Source organism: Balaenoptera ricei, chromosome 3, assembly GCF_028023285.1.
Source record: "Balaenoptera ricei isolate mBalRic1 chromosome 3, mBalRic1.hap2, whole genome shotgun sequence".
Taxonomy (NCBI): Eukaryota; Metazoa; Chordata; class Mammalia; order Artiodactyla; family Balaenopteridae; genus Balaenoptera; species Balaenoptera ricei.
The window spans coordinates 98,743,357-98,762,737 of record NC_082641.1 but is presented as its reverse complement, the minus strand read 5'-3'; the positions used below and the strand labels follow the sequence as shown (position 1 = coordinate 98,762,737).

Below are 19,381 nucleotides of genomic sequence, written 5' to 3'. Positions count from 1 at the left end.
TGCCTCAGCAAAATCACCCAGCCAGTTGCCGCAAAGCAGCCACTCACCTATCCAGAGCTTTTTCCATTACGTGGTACCAAATAACATCTGCATCTTCTGCTCAGCTATTTCAAAAATATCATGTAAGCAAAATGGGTCTATAATAGTTCCCTGGGTAGAAATAATAATGCTTAAAAAACAAAATTCTGAGAACATATGTACAGATAGCACGGATAGGAAGAAATTCTTAAAAACCTTATTTTAGATCACTTTAACTCCTTCCTCCACCAAATTCACGACTAGAATGTCTAACAAGTGTCAATATTGACATATTTAAGCTTCACCTGCCTTCTCCTGCCCCTTGTGGAGGCGTTAACAAGCAAGTGCTGCTAACACTGCTGACTGTTATCAGCAAGACATGCAGCTCTCAAGTTGTCTCCAGTCCTGACAATAGATTTTCAGACCTGGGACTATTCCAGGCTGTGAGACTCTGGAGCCCTATTCCTATTACTCCCCACTCCCCCTCCCATTCAGGCTGCACAGTCTAAATCAGGGATCTTGAATAGCTCTGAGAAAAGTCTGTTCAAGATCTAAACATTATAGGGTTGTCAGCTCCACCCTCCAACCTCCAGAGCCCAGCAAGGTTACTGACCTTGGGCAAGACCCACAAGCTTCCTCGGTAAAGCCTGTGGGTTTTTTTTTTTTTTAACATATAATATTTATCTTTTTATTGAAGTATAGGTAATTTACAATGTTTCAGGTGTACAGCAAAGTGATTCAGCTATACATACATATATATCTATTCTTTTTCAGATTCTTTTCCATTATAGGCTATTACAAGATATCGAATAATAGAGTTCCCTGTGCTATACAGTAGGTCCTTGTTGAGCCTATGTTTCTTCATGAGGAAGTACAGCAATGTGGTTAAGAACCAAAGGATATGAATATCAGTTTTGCTTTTGGCCTTGGGTAAGGACTTAAACTCTTACGGTCTCAGTTTCCTCATCTTTAAGATGGGAATAATAATGATAGAATGTAGGATTTGGTAGAGGCTCAACATTTATTGAGCTTAGTATAATGCCTGGCACATAGTAAGTGCTCAGTGAATACTGAGCCTCTACCACCACAGCTGGCTCACCAGGAGCCAACGAGAGGCAAAAGGCAAAAACACAGGCAGCTGGGAGTAGAAAAAGTCTTCAATATGATTTCTGCTGAATTAACAAAAGCAGACTAGACAGTGGTTACATTTTTATACAAGTTCATATTTGCTTATGGAGATTCCTAGGAGCAAACGAGTCATTCCCAGGACTGTCTCAACTGAGACTTGAAACACTAGATCTGGGTTTCTGCAGCCACTGTGGAAAACAACAAGGCAGTTCCTCGAATAATTAAATACAGAACTACCATATGACCCAGCAATTCCACTCCTGGCTATATATCTGGAGAAAATGAAAACACTAATTCAAAAAGATATGCACCCCTATGTTCACTGCAGCATTATTTACAATAGCCAAGATATCAATGGATGAATGGATAAAGAAGATGTGACATACATGTATGTATATGTATGTGTGTGTATATATATATATATATATATATATATATATATATATATATATATATATATAATGGACCATTACTCAGCCATAAAATGAATGAAATCTTGCCATTTGTGACAACACAGATGGACCTTAAGGGCATTATGCTCAGTGAAATAAGTCAGACAGAGAAAGACAAATACTATATGATTTCCCTTTATGTGGAATCTAAAAAACGAAACAAATGAACAAACAAAACTAAACTAAACTAAACTCAGACACAGAGAACAGAATGCTGGTTGCCAGAGGGGAGGAGGGTTGAGGGGGTGGGGAAAATGGATAAAGGGGGCAGGGGGTCAAGAGGTACAAACTTCCAGTTGTAAAATAAATAAGTCATGGGGATGTAGTGTACAGCATGGTGACTATGGTCAATAATACTGTAGTATATATTTGAAAGTTGCCAAGAGAGTAGACCTTCAAAGTTTCCACCACAAGAAAAAGAAAATTTGTAACTCTGCAAGGTGACCAATGGTAACTAGAGACTTATTGTGGTCATCATTTTGCAGTGCATACAAATACCAAATCATTATGTTGTACACCTGAAACTAATATAATGGTATATGTCAATTATACCTCCAAAAAACCCCAAATCAAACCAAAACAAAACACTAGGTCTGGGAAAAAACTTCACTAGGGTGGGTCAGGCTGGTGAGCTGCCCCCATGGGCCCAGCCACAGGAGTGGAAAGCCTGGCTGTAAGTTTCTCACCTCAGGGACTTGACCAAGAACAGAAAAGTGGGGCAACCAGAGAAATTTCTCATGTCATGGGTGGCTTTTCCATGTCACTGACTCTCCGTTACCAGCAAGATTTCCCTGGGGCTTCCGTGGTGTCACAGTGGTTGAGAATCTGCCTGCCAATGCAGGGGACACGGGCTCGAGCCCTGGTCCGGGAAGATCCCACATGCCACAGAGCAACTAAGCCCGTATGCCACAACTACTGAGCCTGCGCATCTGGAGCCTGTGCTCCGCAACAAGAGAGGCCGCGATGGTGAGAGGCCCGCGCACTGCGATGAAGAGTGGCCCCCGCTCGCCGCAACTAGAGAAAGCCCTCGCATAGAAACGAAGACCCAACACAGCCAAAAATAAATAAATTAATTAATTAATTAAAAAAAAAAAAAGATTTCCCTGGTGTGGTCAAGGCTATGGGGCTTCACTTCTTCTCTATACCTGAAATAAGAGGTCACCTCAGCATTCACACCCATCTGGAAAGAGCCACTATTCCATTACTTCTGGACTACTCTCATCATTGCTCTTGCAGGCGAATGTTTTTAAAAGCCATCTATCACAATGTTCTTGGCCCTGAGGTACTCAAGAAGAAAGGAAAAAAAAAAAAAAAAAAATGCACGGCCACAGGCCAAGACCTAACAAGGAGAGAGCCAGGGCAGGGACATCACTGGATTATAGTGCAGGCCAGGCCTAAAATCGGGCAAGGTCATGCCCATATGATAGTGCTCCGAGAAGTGTGAGATACCAGAGGTCAAAGGTCACAAATGCAACGGATAAACAAAATGAGTGACTGATCCAGGTCATAAAGCAGCAAGCAGAAGAGGCTTTGGCCAAAGTGGCATGCATGCCAATCAACTGGAATTTACATTTAGAAACCTAAACAGTGTGTATGTTGAAGAAAGTGTATCAGGGATCACGTCTGGGTGAGGGTTCCCAATATGATGTCCTGCCATGGGTTTTGGTGACCAAGAAGTGAAGGGGAAAAAGGTCAGCCAAGAAAGAAAAGGGCAGGCAGCAGCCCCAGCATCCTCAGAGAGGAGGGGGTCTGGGCCCCATATGCCAGGGGCCGGGGCCGTAACACCCACAAGGAGAAGTCAAAGTACCGACCACGCAGAGGGCAAGCAGGTGTGGGGACCACGCTGGCATCTGGTGTGGAGCCAACACTCTGAGACAGGGCTTCCTAGTGTGCTCGTCTTGAAAAAGCAGTACCATGAGAACATGGTCTAACAACTTGACACAGTGAACAAGGGGACAAAGTCCCACGGGTGCAGCGCCCACACACCTGCTCAGGGAAGAGCCTGCCTCTGTGAGCACAGCTGTGTCTGAGGCAAGGCCGCGCGTGATTGGAGGAAAAGAGTCAAAGGGGCGGGGCAGTTCCTAACAGGCTAAAGGAAAGAGAAAAAACCCACATCCTTCCACTTCACTTATGTCATAAACAAGTATATATTTAGTGCTAACTCTGTACACCTTACAAGGTACAGCTGAGGTTACAAAGATAAAAAACTACAGTTACTAAGAGCAAGTGGCTCATTCTAGGTTAACAGGAGAGAGAAATTATTTGGCACCAGGGTTGACCGAGTCATAAACTTGGATTTGGTAACATACAAGCTCACTACTCACTGTGCAGAAATGCTAGATAGACAGTAGCTTGAAGGAAAAAGATGTATAGTGGATGCTCTCAAAAGCAAACTATAGAGGCTAAGAAAATTAGATTATCATCATTATCAGACTTTTGACAACAATACTTTGAAGAAAATGAAGTAACATATTTAAGATCCTCAAGGAAAGAAAATGTGAGCCAAGTATGTTCTATCCAGCAAAACTGACCTTTAGTATAAAGGTCACAAAGTTTTATCAAGAAATTAGGGGGAGGGCTTTCCTGGTGGCGCCGTGGTTAAGAATCTGCCTGCCAATGCAGGGGACATGGGTTCGAGCGCTGGTCCGGGAAGATCCCACATGCCGTGGAGCAACTAAGGCCGTGTGCCACAACTACTGAAGCCCTTGGGCCACAACTGCTGAAGCCCACGTGCCTAGAGCCCCCAACAAGACAAGCCACCGCAATGAGAAGCCCATGCACCGCAACGAAGAGTAGCCCCCGCTCGCCACAACTAGAGAAAGCCCGCGCGCAGCAACGAAGACCCAATGCAGCCAAAAATAAATAAATAAATAAGGGGGAAGAAAGGAATTAGGGAATACTATTCCCATAAGCCCTACCTAAGGAATCCACTAGAGAAACAGCTTCAATCAGAATTTGTAGAGACAATGATATGAGGACTGATGATAAGCATGACATATATAGTTACCTGTTGAAATAAGACTAAATGTGCATTGAATGGGAGATATTTTAGTATATAATGGCTATACGATCTGACAATGCAGATATAGTACAACCATAAAAAAAATTGGGGAAGAATGAGTAGGGCATATGCCAAATAAATTATTTTTATTGTTTTCATTAATCATAGCTGATTACTTAGAGACTGGTGTATGTGTAATACAGGGTAATCAATGGGTAATTAAAAGATATTCTATCTCCCTTGGGACTAAAAAGCAAAGATTCTAAGTATGAAAGAAAGGAAATATAAACGTAACATAGAAGAAGTTAAACAAAACTCCGTAGTCTCGAATTTGACTGGAAATATCAATATGAACTCACAAAGTATTTTATCTTTATATGTGTACATATGTTTGTATGTAAATGTGTGTGTGTGTGAGTGTGTGTGAGTGAGTGAGTGTATGTGTGTGTGTGTGAATGTGTATTTCCTCAGCTCTGACCAATGAAACAGCCTAGAAACAATGACCACTTGCAGTGAATGCACATCTCTAGTGCCTGGGTTATGGTCCTGAAACACCATTCTCATTAAAAGAAACCAGGGATTCTTGAAGAAATGTTTGAATCCAGGTCTAGGCAGAAAATGTACAAGACAGGCCTGGATCACCTTAACACACCAGATAACACAGAAGCTAAGGTCATGTCAGAAGGACCTAGGAGCCAACATGAAGAAGCTCCCACTGGTCAAAGATGGGACAATCTGAGTCTTAATAAGTATATTTAATTCCATGATCATACCAATTTAAAAAAACCATTGGTCACCTTCTGAGAATGACAGGAAACCAATTCTTGAAAACTGGGTAAATCAAAGGAAAGAACTGAGCATTTACCTTGTTTTTTCTATGTGACCTGTACCACTATGTAATCAAATAACAGATTGAAGGGAAGTCTACCTTTATAAAATTATTCCAGCTAATAAAGTAAAGCAAAATGGTAGAATTAGAATATCACTATTCTGCAATCTCCAATGAATTAATAGGTCTAGACATTGAGGATCAACAGCTTCTAAAGGCAAAAAAAAGAGTAGAGAAAACAGACGTTGTGTGCCTTCCAATAAAAGGATACAACAGCACCTGTAATCTGGCCAAAGGGATCAAACCTGAGTCTTATCAATCCTCTGGACCCAGATGCAGGAAATAGAGGGCAAAGGAATAACTTGAAATGTACCTGGGGGGGTGTGCATCTTTCTTGTTAATAAGACTGTGGAAACTCTACAGATCAAACAGCCCCCCCACAAAAAAATTATTCTTTTAAATAATTAAAATGAGGGACGATGTTAAGGAAATCTGTAGATTAAAAGAGACTTAAAAGATACAAGTTTTTTAAAAAATGGGTAAGACTAAACTACAGTGTATCAGGCTGCTCACCTGGGTGATAAAACCATAAAGGGATGCAAGGAGGTGATTACTATAAAGGTCAGGATGGCATTTACTTTTGGAGGAAGGAAGGGTAATGTGATTAGGGAGTGTATGTGAAGGCACTTTTGGGGTAGCTGGCAAAGTTCTATTTCTTGACCTGAGTGATGGTTATATGAGTGTTTGCCTTATAATAATTCACTAAGGTGTGCATTTGTTATAAGTGTGTTTTTTTGTTGTTATTTGTGTTTTATTTTACAATAAAAAAGTTTAAAGAAAAGTGTTAAGAAAATCTAACATTTTCTCACATCATATAAAAAAATAAACTCAAAATAGTAAAGGATGTAAGAGTGGAAACCATAAAACTCCTAGAAGAAAACATAGGCACTCTTTGACATAAATCAAAGCAATATTTTTTTGGATCTGTCTCCTAAGGCAAATGAAACAAAAGCAAAAAAATAAACAAATGGGGTCTAATTAAACTTAAAAGCTTTTACACAGCAAAGGAAACCATCTGCAAAACGAAAAGACAACCTACTGAATGGGAGAAAATATTTGCAAATGATGTGACCTATAAAGGGTTAATATCCAAATATGCAAACTGTTCATATAACTCAATATCAAAAAACCAAACAACCCAATAGAAAAATGGGCAGAAGACCTGAACAGACATTTATCCGAAGGAGACATACAGATGGCCAATAGGCACATGAAAAGAAGCTCGATATCGCTAATCATCAGAGAAATGTGAATCAAAACCACAATGAGATATCACCTCACACCTGTCAGAATGGCCATCATCAAAGAGACCACAAATACCAAATGTTGGCAAGGATGTAGCGAAAAGGAAACCCTCGTGCACTGTTATGGGAATGTAAGTTGGTGCAGCCACTATGGAAAACAGTTATGGAGGTTCCTCAAAAAACTAAAAACATAACTACCATATGATGCAGCAATTCCGCTCCTGGGTATATATCTAAAGAAATTGAAAACATTAATTCAAAAAGATACAAGCACCCCAATGTTAATAGCAGCATCATTTACAGTAGCCAAGACATGGAAGCAACCTAAGTGCTCATCGACAGACCAATTGATAAACAAGTGGTATATTAGCCATAAAAAAAGAAATTTTACCATTTGCAACAACATGGATGAACTGGAGGGTATTATGCTTAGTGAAATAAGTCAGACAGAGAAAGACAAATATTGTATGTTATCACTTACATGTGGAATCTAATAACACAAATGAATATATCAAAACATAAACAGACTCACAGATATAGAGAACTAACTAGTGGTTACCCCTGGGGAGAGGGAAGGGGGAAGGGGCAAGACGAAGGCAGGGAGTTAAGAGGTACAAACTACTATGTACAAAATAAATAAGCTACAAGGATATATCATACAGCACAGGGAATATAGCTAATATTTTATAATAACTTTAAATGAAATATAATCTATAAAAATATTGAATCACTATGTTGTACATCTGAAACTAACATAATATTATAAATCAACTATACTTCAATTAAGAAAAAAAATAAAGTAACATTTTCTTTTTTTTTTTTTAAGTTATAAAAAAAAGAATCGGGAATAAAGACACAGACCTACTAGAGAATGGACTTGAGGATATGGGGAGGGGGAAGGGTAAGCTGTGACAAAGTGAGAGAGTGGCATGGACATATATACACTACCAAATGTAAAATAGCTAGCTAGTGGGAAGCAGCCACATAGCACAGGGAGATCAGCTCGGTGCTTTGTGACCACCTAGAGGGGTGGGATAGGGAGGGTGGGAGGGAGGGAGATGCAAGAGGGAAGAGATATGGGAACATATGTATATGTATAACTGATTCACTTTGTTATGAAGCAGAAACTAACACACCATTGTAAAGCAATTATACTCCAATAAAGATGTTAAAAAAAAAAAAGAATATGTGTTTCCAGATGTGCTTTAAAATAGTATCTGCTAGCTTTCAAATTAAAAATCCAATTGGAGTCTTCATCTGAATTGCATGGAACCACAATTTTAATTGCAGTCTTTACCATGTGGACTTTTCTGACCAGAAACATTGAATGGATTTTCAATTATTAAATTTAAAAAATGTCACTAAGTTAAAAAAAAAAAAGAATCTAGGCAAGTCAGCACAATAAGAGCCAACTGATGGAAAACCCAGCAAGGCAATAGAGATGGGGAAGGGGCCAAGCAGCCAATCAGCTGGGAGCCAGTATCTTATGAAGGACTTCTGTTTCAATGAACTGCTCACAGTGACAGTAAATGATTTCATCTATACTGTTTTAATGAAAATTTGCCTTATAACACTTCAAATCATTTTTTAAAGCTTATAGCAAATCATGTACTCCAAAATATCTCAAAGGTGCTCTTAATTCAAAATGACCTCTAGGATGCCTAACTGGAATTGCAAAGAGCTGTTGGGTGTTGATTTCTCACAGACATAAGATTCATCACTTGACTCAGAGTTGTAGCATTCAGCATACCAACCTAGGGCAGCTTTGAGTTCCCAGATTTAGACAAGAGACTTATACCCCTTACTCCCACACTCAGCTCCAGACTCAAGTTATTAGCAATAGTCGATTAAAAAACAAATGAACAAAACAATTTTCCCCAAACATTAAGCATCCTAAAGTCTAAGGGGACTACCGCACGCAAGATGTTATTACAACTTTAGCAACACGAATTCAGGACCAAGAGAAGAAACACAGGCTCCCGACGTCTGCACTGCATTTTGGAACACTGCATCCCTGGCATTAGAGTCACCAGATGAGAAGCACACCTAGCCCTGCTTCTACTAAGGCCAATTCCCAGCTGCCCAAGCATTCTGCAGGGCGCGGTCTCTGCACAATGACCATCAGGAAGTTTTCCCAGCTTTTACTAAATTTGCCTCACACAAAGATTCCATAACCTGAGGACACATTTGCCATCACTCAGGTTGGCACTCTTCTGTACAAGCCAATAATGAAAGACACGTTCCTCTGGGTTATTAAAATTGTCCAACTTCTTGCCAATATGAAAAAGGAAATAAGTGTTATCTTCTCAATTTGGGAAGTGCAGCTCCATTGACCTTGAACTTCCACATCCTTACTTTGAGATACATTTGTGAATCACATCTGAAATAAACACAGGACTTTTAGTACCATCTGCAGAGGGCAACGGTCTGTGAACAACAGACCCTAAGTGCCTGGATGTGGCCCCGCAGACTCAGTCTTAATCTGAACCTCGCAAAGGAGACTGCGGTGGCTTGTTGAAGGTCACCAGGTGAGTCAGTGTCAGCTGGGCACGCTCTCAAGGTTCTTCTTTCTACTACTAAAAACACCAGAATGTCAATTATATCTCAATCTAACAATGTGAACAATAAAATGAGACATAAACTATGACGTAGACTCTGACTGGTTGGAAAGATAACAGCTTTTCAGAGCTTACAGAAAATGAGGGAGTTTTTAGCAGTTTTGTTGAGGGGTAATATCCTGTAGCAGTTCAGAGCACAGGTATGGGATGAAGCTGAGCTGCCAGGGTGTGACTCCCAGCTCAGCCAGGCAGCTATGGCAGGTTATTTAACCTCCCCAAGCCTCAGTTCCTCATCTGCAAATGCAGATTAACAACAATACCTTTCTCACAGATCTGTTAGGAAGATGAATTTAATAATGTGTATAAAGCATTTAGCACAGTGCCCGGCCCATCGTAAGTACTCAAAAAGTGTTTGTCATGATAACTGTTATTGGGGGTGTAAACATTTCCATAAACATAAAGAACTCTATTTGATGAACATCTTCTGGGTTTCAAGGCAGCATGCTGTCTCCAAAGTAAATACTGCTATTTTTATAAACCCACAACATTAAAAAGTCACTACTAGTAGTAATTAAGTTCATATATGTGATTAACACCTTCCACATCTTTGCTTTGTTTTTCTCCCAACTACTCATCATGGGTAGATAATTTTAATTCCAATAAAACCTGGGATTATTATTATCAGTAATAGTGATGGCTCGGCTAGACAGCTTCTAGAGCATGCGAGCCTGGGGCTGGTGCAGATATTATTTATCTGCCCAATAATCATGCCTCTCTCCCTTGTTCCCATTGGTACAGCCAACCTCCCAAAGTAGAAGTTTTCCCTTAATGTCCACTACTTACTTTCACAGCTTCCCTTGCAGCTGTGACTCAGTTCTGATCAGTGAGGCCTGAGGAGACTTCAGGAAAGATTTATCCTCTGATGAAAAGAGATGGACAGGGAGGGGGAAGGGTAAGGTGGGACAAAGTGAGAGAGTGGCATGAAAATATATACACTACCAAATGTAAAATAGATAGCTAGTGGGAAGCAGCCGCATAGCACAGGGAGATCAGCTCAGTGCTTTGTGACCACCTAGAGGGGTGGGATAGGGAGGATGGGAGGGAGATGCAAGGGGGAGGGGATATGGGGATATATGTATATGTATAGCTGATTCACTTTGTTATACAGCAGAAACTAACACACCATTTTAAAGCAATTATACTCCAATAAAGATGTTAAAAAAAAAAAAAAGAAAAGAGATGGACATTACAAGAGAACAGATTTATTGCTGCCCTCTCTACCCACCCCTCTCCCCAGATCCACAAGCTCCTCCTGTCTTTGAATGAGTTTGGAGAAGCCTGTGATACCGATCGCAGAAGAAACTATTTTCTGTCTATGAGGTGGCAAGTCTGCAGAAAAAAAAAAGGTAACATATTAAGGATGGGAGAAGAGAAGGATGGAAAGAACTTGGTCCCTGATAATATTGTTTGAGGCACTGATTCAACTCTGGATTGGATCAACCCCAGACTACCCTTCATGTAAGATAATTTAATGTCTTTACTGTTCAAACCACTGGTAGCTGGGCATTCTCTTACCTGCAGCCTAAAGCATCCTAACTGTTATGGGCTGAACTGTGTCCCCCCCCCCCTCCCAAGAGAATTCATATGTTGAAGTCCTCACCTCCAGTAACTCAAAATGGGACTGTATTTGGAGATAGGGTCTTTAAAAAGGTGATTCAACTACAGTGAGGCTTTTGGAATCTTAGTTCCTGAATCAGGCCAACACAGTGAAAGTGCCCAGTCCTAACTACTGGACTGCCAGGGAATTCCCCGTAATACCGTTTACAAAAGAGATTGTTATAGATAGAATTCTGCCCCCTCCCCCTCAAATTCATATGCTGAAGCCCTAATCCCCAGTGTGACTAGAGATAGGGCCTTTTAAAAGGTAATTAAGGTTAAATGAGGTCAAAAGGGTGGGGCCCTAATCTGACTGCTGTCCTCACAAAAAGAAAGAGAGAGAGATACCACAGATGCATGCACACAGAGAAAAGACCATGTGAGGAAACAATGAGAAGGTGACTGTGTGCAAACCTAGGAGAGAAGCCTCAGGAGAAACCACACCTGTCAACACCTTGATCTTGGCCTTCCAGCCTCCAGAACTGTGAGAAATAAATTTCTATTGTTTAAGCCACCCAGTCTGTAGTATGTTGTTATGGCAGCCCTAGCAAACTGTTACAGTGATCTGGTATACTATCTGTTATCATGAATATACAAATACTAGGGCAACCATAAAAGGAAACAGAACTTAGAAAAGACTGACTGAAGGGTAAAATTTGGGGTGGACATGCTTGTAGGGAACTCAGAGACCAGGTATGCACCAGGAAGACTGTGGTGATTCATTCTCTGCCCTGTGGTTTGTCTCTGCAAGTCACTTCCTAACCTCCTCCACCTGCCCCTTTTTCCGAATTGTGAGGCTAGAAGGCCCCTCATGTGCTGGATTTGGGAGCAGCAAACCTGGAGGATCGCTGGGTAGAGAGGAAGGCTGAGGCAAGACTCAAATCAGTCCATTTTTATACTTGTGGGTCCCTGGTCAAATATTTACACCTAGAGGGAAAAAATAGTGGTTCTACTAAAATTAGGACTGTGTATCATCAGTAGCAGACCATTATTATTCAATAATTTTCAAGGTCCCTATTAGAATGAGAAATTGAAAACTGACCAGAATTCAGAAGTAGGGAAGAAAGTCTCAAGTACTTACACAACTCAAAATGCAAAAAAAAGCAAAAGAAGGAGGAGGAAGAAGAGAAGGAAGAGGAAGTAGAGGAGAAAGGGGGAGGAGGGGGAGAAGAGGGAGGGGGAGGGGGAAGAGAAGAAAGGGGAGGAGGAGGAGGGGGGAGGAGGAGGAAGTTAACAGCAAGACAGCTTCAAAGAAAGCAGTCTATTCTCCATTTTCCTATCACCCACCAGTTCAACATGAGAGGGGCACTCTCAGAACAGGATAGCTTCCTGGAGGTGCCAGGACCTCAGGACAGGGGAGTAGGCCCAGGGAAGGGAAAACAGGCTACTTGGCAACTCAAGAGTCTTGGGCCTGGGGCTCCTCGCAACAGATGCCACTCCTAGAAAAAGGGCGCCCATCCCATGTCAGTGATCTACAAAGCGATGTGAGGTGTCCTCAAGTCAGCAGCACACTAAAGGATGAGGTCAGCATTGCCAGTGATTTGAAATCTAGATTGTGAACAAATGAACACTGAGCAGACTCCCTGGTGTCTCTGCTTCGTGGCTTTCAATTCCTGGATCTATTTGTGGGATGCCACTACTGGTTTTGGTTGTTATTTTTTGTTCTTGACCTGGTTGTTGGTCAACGTTTTTTAACCCAGTGAGGATCTACTTGAAAAACCACTTTGTTATTTCCTAGGACGGGTACACAGGTGTTCATTTTGTGCATGTTCATGTTAATCTTCTTTAAGCTTTAAAGTCACCTCTGTACTTTCAAGAGATTTGCACTTTTCCACTGCCAGAAAAAAAAGGAGGTGGGGAAACACCTACAGATACTTGCTGCCTGAATAATCTTTACAGAACAAGACTTTACAACTGGTCTCCCAGGCTAGGGGTTTTCAGTTCGCTGTGCATCAGTCACCAGGGGCGGGGAGAGAATTGTTAGAAATGCAGATTCCCTGGCCCGGCCTTGGTGATGCCACAGTAGGTGGAACTATGGCCCCAGATGAGCTCTAAAATATAGCACATTGGACAAGTTCAAAATTTCATTTGGGAGATCACCTCTGTGGCTCCCCAGATAATTGCATTCTCAAACCACAGGGCAGGAACCCAGGGCAGGGACCCGGGAGGCTCCTTATCGACACAGAGTCTCTCTCCTTGGCAAAAAGAGCGGCCGTTCTTTCAAGAACCTTCAGGTGTTCCAGGCCATAAAAGCAAAGGAGCAAAATGGCTAAGTATGTGCAACACAGAGGCCATCACCAGATGCTTGGGGAGGGAGGGCTGAGCTCATCACCTCTCCCAGGTACACTCTGAGTCACCGGGGGCCTATCTCTGCACCAAGGCAGAAAGAATTCCATCATTAAGTCTAGACTGCTCTGCCCTTCCAGGGCGGAGATAGTATTGAATCAAACACCAGCCACTTCCCAGAAAACTACCTCATCTTTTTAAAGAGAGAAGAAAGGGAGAAAAAGGGAGTTGTTTCCCAATCACAGAGGGGTGGAATCAGGTATTGGACTTCTTTCTTAAAGGTCTGAGTCATCAAAGATTGTTTTGAACTTTGCAACCTCTGGCCAACATTGTACCTGCAGTTTTTCTCAGAAGACGGTGGCATTCCCGTAGAACTCCCTACTCCAACATGTTCTGTAGAACACGTTGCATCTACATGTATGTGAGAGCCTGAGCACAACTCAAGAGGCCGAGACGGGAAAGGATGAGGACAGCAAGGACCCCACCAGGACACACCACAACCCCTGTCTCCCTCACTTTGGTTGACAGTCATGTTATAAGGAACTCATTTTTTGAAATAAATAAAATAACAGCCGGGAGTGGAGAAGGCTTGAACTAAATGAATTTGGCTTGAAGGAATAAGAGCCAGGCTTAGAGAGGGTATTGGCCAGGTGGGCTGGTTCTTCCTTTTTGGCTCCTTTCAAATATTCGTGAGTGTCCTGTGCGCCCTGTAGAGTGCTCTGTTCCCAGAAGAGCTTGCCCCAGTGGACAACCTTGAAGATAGTGTCCCTGCCCTCTGCCCCTCGGAACTCTCACAACTTCTCTTGAGGACATGCCGGCCCGAGTCCCTCTGCAACACCATGGGCAGCTGAGACATAGCTTCCTGCCTGGCTTGCAAAACCTGGTTTCATATCCATTATCTGTTTTAAATAAGGGCCTCCATAGGCTAAAGGCCAACACACTGCTCACAAATGAACTGTAACAGGCCTTTTAAAAGCTTCTCTCATGCATAGGGAGGGTTACTGGATGCCATGGCTCTTCAGCTCAGACACATAAAACCCAGATGCCCTGCTCTGCCTCATTTCTCTTTAGCAGCTGCAGCAGCGGCGGCAGCAGCAAGATTACCCTATATAATCACATGACCCTGCAGCTGGGAATAACTGAAATTGTGCTACATGCACCCCCTTCTCTGGGCTTCTCTGGCATCGTCAGAGGCAAAAAAAGGAAAGTTCATGCTAAAAGCACATGTGGTAATAGTCACCACTCTCCCTCTCTGCTCCACTCTGGCCCAGTACAAACACCATCGTCTTGAAATGAGAGCAATTTGGCCAATCCAACAAAGTAGACCACTTGCTTCTGCACATTGGACACCAGGAAAGGAATATCCTGCCTTAATCCACACAACAATCCTATGATAGAAATACTACCCCACTTTTTAGGTAAAGCAATAGGCTCAGAGAGCTGAAGTAGCTTATCCCAAGTCACACAGCTAGTGGAGGCTGAGATATGAACAGCTGATTCCAACAGTGTCATGTGACCCAACCACTTTTTGACTAAACTAAAAGTCATCTTCATTCCCAATGTTTAAGGAAATGACAACAAGTGGAATTTTGGACTTAATTCCATTCTCTGTTACTAAAGAAACAAACCCCAATGTGCTTATAAGTCAGCTTGGGTTGTTCCAGGGGAGGCCCATTCCTGTGACCTCCCACCCATTTTTTGTTTCTTTTTGGCGGGGGAGGTGGCTGCATGCCTAGCCCCTGGTCACCTTGAGTGAAATATCAACATGTTGGTCAATCACCCCTCTTGTTCTATATAAAAAAGCACAATCCGGGAATTCCCTGGCAGTCCAGTGGTTAGGACTGCATGCTTTCACAGCCGAGGGCCCGGGTTCCATCCCTGGCTGGGGAACTAGGATCCCACAAGCCGCGTGGGCGGCCAAAAAAACCTCCACAATCCTGGGAAAACAAACTTGCTGACGCCCATCCAGCTTTGCAGCTGGCTCTGAATCTTTGCTACCTTGGTTCTGAACCATAAACACTTGCTTCTAGAGAAGAAAAAGCAACCTATCCCTAAAAGGATGGGTGGATGTTATCTGATTATTTTGGAGCATGCGACATTTTAAAACAAATTTCTCAGGTAACTTCCATGCTTGACATGCAAGGCCAAGAAAACCAAATCTTATGGAATCAGGTTTATTGCAATTATACGACTGGTGATTTGAAACAGACATCAGATGAAAGACGCTTATTTCAACTTCTTATTATTGAGAAATAAAAAATATTTTGAAAATGGTTCATCTACGGCTCTAAGGAATTGCCATTACTTTCCTTTGTGAAACTCAGAACAATTCTGAACCCATCTTTGCCATTATCAATTTATCTTCAGGGATTCGTTCTTACCAGCAAACATTTTTGTGCAAGTCACCAGTCCTCTTGGATCCCAGGCCTCGGTGCAAACATGAGAGGGTTGCACAGTGCCACGTACACGGTAGGAGCTCAATAAATGCCCGCTGCGTGAATGAATGGTGCCCCTGCAAGCTGGACAGAGGGGATGCGCCTCCAAACTTGTATAACGGCCACTGTTGTAGTCTAAGACTCATGGGCCAAATGGTGCCTCTCACATTCTAGAATTATCTACCTCCTACTTGTAGCTCACTTCCTTTTCTTAAGGCCAAAATGTAGAATGCGAACTGATGTTCACTGGTTACTACTTGACCTCGTTTACATATTGCAACAAGGTTCACTGTTTTTTTTTTTTTTAACCCTCAATGAACCATCTGTTTTTAGCTGTTGGGAAGCCCCACTGATGTACAAAAGTCTAGAAACTGCAGTTGGCTCAGACCCCAGGGCCAAAGTCATCAAAACCAGAGATGGGGGAGCAGGAAGTAAACTGCTTCTCACAGGGAAACATGAAGGTTGGGGTGTTAAAAGCTCCTTTTCGGTGTTTGTTGAATGCTTACTCTGTGCATTTGGTATTAAATGCAGGATGTGGGCAGCGTGGAGGAGAGTTGAGGTGACAAAAGTTTATCTGGCACCACACGGTGCCTTCTCTTAAACTCTGCAGCAGAGCTGATTATCTCTGTGAATGCCAAACTGAGGAAAACTGTCCCATTTTTGTACAGGTTGGCCCCTGTGCATGTCCCCAGTGCCCGAGTCAGTGCCCATGGTACTGGGGTTGCACTAACGCTCCCTTCTCCCTCCGTGAGAAAACAGGTGGCCTTTATTTGTTATCACCCACCCTCCCCTGCCTCCTGGAGGTCATCCCATGGTCAACCCCTCAATTTGTACCAGGCAAGAATGGAGGGGGTGGAGAATGGACTCTTCTGCATGGTGTGGAAGCAAAGCTCAATTCTGATTGAGGACGAAAGAAATCTCCAAGAAGGAAATGTGTTCATTCCAAGGGGCTGATTCAAGCAGACAAGGATTCATTGAATCCATTAACTATGAGGTCTCGCGAGTGCCCGGCACTGTGGCAGCCTCAGCTTCAAGGATCAGCTACCTGAAGTTCCCCAAGTCATAAACCACCTAGAAATCCCCTCCTCCCCCAAACAGCATTTCCTAATGAGTACTGTTTGGATGCAATCATTTCTCTCCACACACCCTTTCCTCCAATTTCAACAGAATAAAAAATTGCAGAGAACAGTCCTCATAAAATAGTCTGCTCCTGGCACTTGCATTGTGCATGTTCACCCTCAGTTTCTGTCGTTCTGTTGGACTCCCAGAACAGCCTGTCTGCAACACTCACGACACAGATGAAGACTATATGCAGCAATATAGTCAGAAACAGAAAATTAAGAGGCAACAAAGATAAGCAGATTTTCCAGCTCATGTCACCCCTTTTCTCATTGAATTTAAACACATTAGAACAAAAGGCACTACAGATTCAAGTCTCTCTTAAAGAAAAAATTTTAAAGGAGCATCTGTGCAGGATCACTACATTTTGGGGGGAACTTTCTTATATTCAATAACTTATTAACGATTCTTAAATTAGCAGATACTCTAGATGGATATAATGGCTTAGAAGACCTATATCTGTTAATGCAAAGACCTTAATACCAAACATTCAATATCTAAGGTATTCATATTTTACAGGGAGGTAGATGGTAGTCCACTTCCCTAAACTTTATTTACTCAAATTACAGGTTAAAAACTCAAAAGCTGAGCAAGAAGTGGCAGAGACAAGTAATGTATATGAAGGGGAACTGGCATCCCCCGCCCCAAAACTCTACGAAAAAGCCAATTGTGTTACCAGCTAGATAGAATATTAACAATAACTTGCTTAACTCCCCATGACAGATCTAATTAGATCTGTGGCAATAATTGTTTCCAGGTGTTTAATTAAGTGTGATAATTATTTCTTTACTTAAAGACAGATGGAGTCATATGTTTACATTTCAAAGCATAATGTTTCCTTAGTTAAAACACTGTGGAAACACTTTTGTGTAACACAGGATTCAAACCAGGATAAAAATATCTGCTGTGATAAGCGGCACTTAAAGTGATTTATCAGCTCTAACTTTCATATCAGCTCTAACATTCACAATGGCAACTTAAAGCCTGCTCTGTTCTGGTTATTTCCTTTAACCACATAGTTTTGTTTTCCTTATGCCTCAATGAATAGTTTCTACTCAACAGGTCATTTCCCTACCAGCATCTCCTAAATGAATTCTTATTAAGAAGGTGGGGAAATTTTATGGGTATCTCTACTTTCACAGCAAGAACATAGCAAGAATAAACTGAGATACAGAAGAATTCAGAGACTATTATAATTGGATGGGACCTCAGCAACCAGGGAATCATTTTATTGATGGATTAAAGTACTGTACTGCTATCAATTAAATCTGTTTTTTAGGGCAGAAATACACCCTACATTGAGACAGTATTGACCCCCAATAAAAATAATTTATGGAAGGATGGAATTATCAGTCTTAAGTAACTCCAGGATTTCTTTGTTTCAACACTGAGCACTCAACTACTGTCTCCCTCCTCCCATGATTCTCTCAGGGTACCTAGGGCTTCTTCCTACCTAGGGCTGTGTTTTATCAGTTGGCTTTAGCAATAGGGTGTCACTGAATCAATAAACATCTTTTAGGCGCCCAAGCCCGGTTGGTCAGCGTGGTCTTGAACGTGCCTATCAGCCGCCCTGGGTCCGAGGGCGCTCATCAAGTGTTCTTGCATCAGGTTTTGAAGGCTGAGAGTCAAGAGGGCAAAGACACGGACGGACACACACACACACAAACACACACACAAACTTTCTTCCTCAAAGGAAGTCTCCACCGAACGATCTCAAGGCAAAACTCTAGTCCCTGCCCATTTTACAATGCAGGGTTGGATTACAATCTCAGGCTAGCATCTCGGTCTGCAATCTGGGGCATCCTGATAACCGGGCCAGTCCTTTCGACAGCAGGAGTTGTTACCAGGAGGGCGTGACACGTAGTGGGGGCCGCGTCTGCAGAAGGAAGCAAGGAATAGGGATGGGGCTCAGGGCAGGAGGTGGAAGTTAAGGGGTCAGCCCAAGTCGGTAAGGGCCCCGAGCTGGAGGTTTCAGGTTGTCTCTGCGCTGCAGGAACTGGGTAAAACTCTGGGGAGTTTTCGGAGCTGTGCGCGTCTGCACACACACGCATACACACACACTCGCTCACACGCACTCACACCCACTCCCACCCACTCCAGAGACTCTCGGTGAGCTGAAAGCGCGCCCCCAGGAGCAGCCCTCAGCCCAGCAGCCGGGGAAGCCCTGCGAGGGTGTGTGCGGGACCGGCGCTCCCGGGAGGAGGCACTTACTCGGAAGAGGGGGCCCGGTGGCGCCGGGACGCCAAGAGGCGAGCTGGGCGATCTGACGGCGCGGAGCTGCCGAGGCGCTTGAACGCTCGCGGGCTCCCGCTGACTCAGGAGCAGAGCGCGGGCCAGAGACGGCGGGAGAAAAGGAGCCAGGGGCAAGGCAAAAGAAACGAGGGGCGGGGATAGGAGGAGGAGCCGGGGGGCGGGGCTGAAGGTGGAGTTAGGGGGCTGGGGGCGGAGCCGGTCAAGGAGGAGGAGCCGGGAGGTCGGGGGCGGAGCGTGCGGAGGAGGAGGAGCGGAGCAGCCGGGGAGACAAGGTAGAGGAGGAGCGGCGGGGCTAGGAGGAGGATCTAGCGGGCCAAGGCGGGGAGGGGAGGAGAACCCCGG

General features: G+C 43.2%; 1 protein-coding gene across 1 annotated transcript in view; it reads right to left on the bottom strand.

Annotated features, from left to right (window-relative positions):
* TNFAIP8 (TNF alpha induced protein 8) overlaps positions 1-19,120 on the bottom strand; it is a 123,254-nt gene extending 104,134 nt beyond the window's left edge. The window contains exon 1 of the mRNA XM_059919428.1: positions 18,998-19,120. Coding sequence (XP_059775411.1) covers position 18,998 — 1 coding nt within the window. The 5' untranslated portion in view covers positions 18,999-19,120. The remainder of the gene's footprint in view (positions 1-18,997) is intronic.
* Positions 19,121-19,381: the final 261 nt, after the last annotated feature.